We start from the raw sequence: 5,574 nt of genomic DNA, 5'->3' as shown, positions 1-5,574 counted from the left end.
ATCTAATCCCTTTCTTGTGGTTATAGGCAATAAACACAAGAATGATATCCGCAAGAAGAGTAGGAGAAGAGATTGCTAATGCTTGAGCTACTTTCAAGTAAATCAAGTTCCTCCTCAAGTGCAAGGTGCTGCAAATGATCAAGTTACGGTCAATCATCCGGCCATGATGGACGGTGAGGTAGGGAAGCCCTGTTCCAAATGGACCAAGACATCACTACTAAAGCTCAAGCCATCACGACACAAGCAAACAGGGAGGTTATTCCTCAAGAGAACCAACATGCTAGTACTATGGCTAGCCATCAGAGGGATTTCACGAAAATGAATACTCCTATTTTCCTTGGATCAAGATTTGATGAAGACCCCCAAGATTTCCTTGATGAAGTCTATAAAACCTTTTTTCTATGGGTGTGAGTACTACTGAAAAGGCTGAGCTTGATGCCTATCAACCCAAGGGTGTAGCTCAAACGTGGTACAATCAATGGAAGGATAGTAGAGCTTTAGGAGGTGGTCCCATAACTTGGGAGATTTTCAAAAAGGCATTTCTTGACAGATTCTTCCCAAGGAAGCAAAGGGAAGATAAGTCAGACGAGTTCATTAACCTCCATCAAGAAGGTATGAGTGTTAACCAATATCGCATAAAGTTCATTAAGCTTTCCAAATATACTTTCTCTATAGTTTCCAATGCTAGGGATGAAATGATCTGTTACGTAATGAGGGTGTTTGAAGAGCTTGAAAAAGAATGTCGTGCGACTATGCGTTATGAAAATATGGATCTTCCTAGGTTTATGGTTCATGCTCAACAAATAGAGGAGAGTCGTCTAAGGAAGAGGAATAGAGAAGCTAAGAAGGCAAGGTCTTTTGAAAGTGGTTCTTCCAAGAGTAGGTTTGATACTCAAGACAAGCCTAAGTTCAATAAGAGGTTATCAAACCAGGTTTCTTCAAATCTCTTCAAGACTCATAATGATAGGGTGTCTAATCCTAAACCTCAAAAGGGGAGAAATGTTGATCCACCAAGAGAAAGACCAACTTGTGGTATGTGTGGTAAGAAACACGTGGGTGAATACCTTGTTGGAACTAAAAGTTGCTATGGTTGTGTCATAGGTTACCATATGGTGGAAGATTTTCCTAATGTGAGGAATCAAGTAAAGGGGAATATCCAAGATCTATCAAGAGTTCCTAGCTCCGAAGCTCCAAAAATGAAGAATTTTTAAGCACTCAAGGCTAGAGGAGAACAAGAGAGCTCTCCCAATGTTATAACTGGTATGTTACAAGTCTTTTTTGTTAATTTTTATTCTTTGATTTATCAAGGTTCTACCCTTTCTTTTGTTACACATTTGGTAGGTAGAAAGTTTGATGTACTTCTCGATGTTTTGATTGAACCCTTTTCAATTTGTACTCCTATAGGTGACTCTGTGGTTGCAAAGAGTGTCTAGAGGGAATGTCCTATAATGCTTCCCAATAGAGTTACCCTTGTTGATTTGGTAGAACTTGACATGCTTGATTTTAATATCATATTGGGTATGGATTGGCTTGATGCTTGTTTTGATTCCATAGATTGTAGAACGAGGTAGTGAAGTTTCGATTCCTAAATGAACCCATTTAAGAGTGGAAGGGACGAAAATCTATGCCAAGGGGTCAAATTATTTCTTTCTTGAAGGCTTGTAAGATGATAGCCAAGGGTTGTCTATACCATGTAGTGAGGGTTAAAGATCAAGAATGTGAAACTCCTTCTATTGAGTCAGTCCCTGTAGTCAGGGAATTCACGGAGGTTTTTCCTAATGACCTTTGAGGAATTCCTCCCAAATGGAAAATTGACTTTGGCATTGACCTGTTACCGGATACGAATCCCATTTCGATTCTTCCATATCGGGTGGCTCGTCCAAATTGAAAGAGTTGAAGCTCCAACTCAAAGATTTACTAGACAAGGTTTCATTCAACCTAGTATTTCTCCATGGGGTGCTCCGGTCTTGTTTGCAAGAAATAAGGATGGGTCCCTTAGAATGTGCATTGATTATCGCCAACTCAACAAGGTCATCATAAAGAACAAATATCTTGTCTGTTGGGTTGATGATATATTTGATCAACTCCAAGGGGCTATCTACTTTTCCAAAATTGACTTAAGGTCAGGATACCACCAACTTAGGGTCAGAGGTGAAGATATTCCCAAAATAGCTTTTCGAACTAGATTTGGTCACTATGAATTTCTAGTTATGTCTTTCGGGCTAACAAATGACCCGGTGGCGTTTATAACCTAATGAATAAAGTTTTCCGAGAGTACCTCGACTAATTTGTGATTGTGTTCATTGATGATTTTTTGATATACTCCAAGAATTAAAATGAGCATGACAGTCATTTGAGATTGGCCTTGTAAGTCCTCAAAAAACACTAACTTTATGCAAAATTTAGTAAGTGTGAATTTTGGTTAAGATCAGTTGCTTTTCTTGGCCATGTTATCTCTGATGAGGGTGTATAGGTTGATACAAAGAAGACAGATATGGGTAGAAATTGGCCTAGACCTTTGACTCCCACCGACATAAGAATCTTCTTGGGTCTATCCGGGTACTATAGAAGGTTTGTGGATGGATTTTTGTCCATTGCTTCTCCTTTGAGATATTTGACCCAATAGAAGGTGAATTTTTAGTGTTTGTAATATTTTGAAAAATGTTTTTAAGAGTTGAAAGATAATGTTACCTCCGATCCGGTATTGACCTTACCGGAAGGCAATGAAGGATTTAAGTGTATTGTGACGCTTCCCGAGTGGGCTTGGGATCTGTCATTATGAAACATGGCAAGGTGATATCTTATAATTCTAGGCAACTCAAAGTTCATGAGAATAATTATCCGACTCATGAACTTTAGTTAGCTATTGTAGTCTTTGCCTTGAAAATATGGAGACACTACTTGTATAGTGTGCATGTTGATGTGTTTACTGACCATAAAAGTCTTTAATATGTGTTAACATGAAAGTATTTGAATCTCCGACAGAGAATATGGTAAAAAATTAAAGGATTATGACATGAGTGTCCTTTACCACCCCAGCAAGGCCAATGTGGTTGTAGATGCTTTTAGTCATATGACTAAGCGTAGTGTGTCTCATATGGAAGAAGAGAAGAAAGAACTTTTGAAAGATGTTCATATGTTGGATCATTTAGGTGTGCGGTTAGGAGATTATCCAAATAGTATTTTCATGGTCCATCATAACTCCGATTCATTATTAGAGGTTGAGGTGAAATTTAAGCAACATCTTGATCCTCTATTGATGGAGTTGAAGGAACCGGTACATGGTAAGTTGTAAGACCCCCAAAATGAATTAGGGTGTCTAAGCCTCACATGTTATTATAAGTTTTTTAACATGTTAATTAAGTGTTTTAAAGTATGCATCAGTTATTTGAAGTAATTTGGAAGTCAGACGTCAATAGACGACTAAGACGTTCCACAACTAGTCACCAAGAGGCCTTAGATGTTTTTATGTGCCTATATGTTTCATTGGCTTATGAATTCCTTATATGATTAACAACGGTTTTATAGGTAGTATGTTAAGTGTCATGAATCTTAGAGCTTAAACGTCCAAGAACGTACAAGACATTCGAAGGTTAGCCCTTCGTGCATGTGTGTGTCTTGAGTGTGCCTAGCATGTTTGGACGTGTTGCGTGTATTTTTTTTGGGTGAAAATTATGTGGAAGGTCCTTAACTTGTTAAGGTTCATATTTACATTGAAAATGTTCGGGTATGACTCCCCACGGTCCCCGCAAAAGGCCATCAAGGAGGACCCAAAGGCTGTCGAGACACTGCCTTGGTAGTGTCAATTGACAAGCTCAATTGACGCCCCGTCGATGGGAGTCATCACTCAATACTGAACATGTAATATTAGCCTCCCACTAACCTATTGAATTTAAAAATGATAGAGCAATAGGACAGCTCGTCGACCAGATAATGCCCCATCAACTGTGCCCATCGATGCAGTCTGCAACTTTACTGCTTGAACGTTGCTTCATTAAGGGGTGAAAGAAATTCATTCCACATTATAACATGACCCTAGTTAGTTCATTTTATTAATTTTTGGTGTATTTAAGTGATAAAAAACGCGACTAGACTATTCCCTATTCAATTCACAAAAATTAGACTTCCCTCCCAAACCAAACTCTTCTAGAACCTCCATTGATGGTGAAGCTCAAGAACAACTTGGAGCTTGATTTAAATGGGTTCTTCATAAAGTTTTAGAGTACTTATTGTACATTAAGGTATGGTTATCCTTCATATCTAGTTAATCTTCCATCTAGGGAGTTCCTGTCAATGTTTTTCAATGCAAATTCATGATCAAACCTCTTCTTCTTCAATCTAGCCTTGGGTTCTTTCTCAAAACGTTTTTAAAGGCTTCCTCATTATGACGTGATGTTAATATGTTGATTGTAACATGAATTTCAATCCAATTGCATGATGAAATTATGTTCCCTTAAACTCACGATTTAACCTATGTGTGGGATTTGTGATCTTGTACTTATCTTAATTGAATTATGATTCTAGCATGTGAAATTTCTATATATACTGTCTAGTATGTTTATTGATGATAAATTATGTGATAATGGATCAATTTTAATTGATGTTTGAAGAACTTGATCTCTACTTCTTATTGAATGTTAATGCATAGCCTTCAGTGTAATCTCGACAAGTGCATGATTGAAGGATTCTTTTATGTAAAGATAATTGTAGATACTGCTTTATACTGATATTATTGATGAAATATTCTTGATTATCAATGCTAGGGAAATTGTCTAATGATCTATGTCTCTCTACTTTCTAGTGTATTAGTAATGTAGTGTACTTGTAAGTAGAAGGATATTGTAGTGGCTTATGCATGATTTCGCCTATGTTAATGTATATTTAGATAATTTCATAAACTTGAATTGATTATGAAAAAGTTTTATTGATCAATGATGATCAATGTTTGATGAATTGGTAAGAATGACTCTTCCTCTCTACTTTTTATAGTATTGGTAGTTGATGAAGTCTTGTATGGAATTGTGTGGTATGGTCTACTTATGGTGGAGGTGTTTACTTTATTTTAAATATATATGTGATGTTATCATGACCTTGAAGGAAATGAAATTATGAATGTATGGTGGTGATGATCACCCAATGTGAAGCCTATGACAAGTTTCCTATTCTAGCTATGACCTACACTGTATTGCTAATTTTATGAGCATGTGAATGGGTATGTCAGGGATAAGTTAAGTGTTGTTGATTACTTGTGATGGTTTAATTCTCCTACCTATGTAACCCGATATGAATGTGTGATTAGCTAAGGTTAGGAGTCTTAAGTGTAAAATGAAGTTAGCTTGTCTCTAATGCTAAATTATGTTCTGTGGTCTATGATTGAAGGTGTAGTGTGATCCTAAGAGGGTGGCTGCCTCAATGTGTTGTTGATATATATTTTGTTGATCATGATGACCATTCTACACACAGTCACAATTCATGTATGCTTACAAGTAGTATATGTTCATTTTGTCAACATGAAAGGGTATTCTCATATGCAATTGTGTCTACTATTATGCATGTTAGATATGTATCTATGAA

The 5,574-nt window shown here is 36.9% G+C and overlaps 1 protein-coding gene across 1 annotated transcript; it reads left to right on the top strand.

Annotated features, from left to right (window-relative positions):
• The first annotated feature begins 401 nt into the window (after positions 1-401).
• LOC101256884 (uncharacterized) lies at positions 402-1,211 on the top strand. Its single transcript, XM_004240621.1, has one exon. The coding sequence runs from the start codon at positions 402-404 to the stop codon at positions 1,209-1,211; it is 810 nt and encodes a 269-aa protein (XP_004240669.1).
• The last annotated feature ends 4,363 nt before the right edge of the window (positions 1,212-5,574 follow it).

The sequence above is a fragment of the Solanum lycopersicum genome, chromosome 6, assembly GCF_036512215.1.
Source record: "Solanum lycopersicum chromosome 6, SLM_r2.1".
NCBI classification, from domain to species: Eukaryota; Viridiplantae; Streptophyta; class Magnoliopsida; order Solanales; family Solanaceae; genus Solanum; species Solanum lycopersicum.
This window is presented reverse-complemented; position numbering and strand designations above follow the sequence as displayed.

Excerpts from the sequence above, each read along its gene's own strand:
- LOC101256884 (XM_004240621.1), top strand. The coding sequence starts at position 402 with ATGGGTGTGAGTACTACTGAAAAGGCTGAGCTTGATGCCTATCAACCC.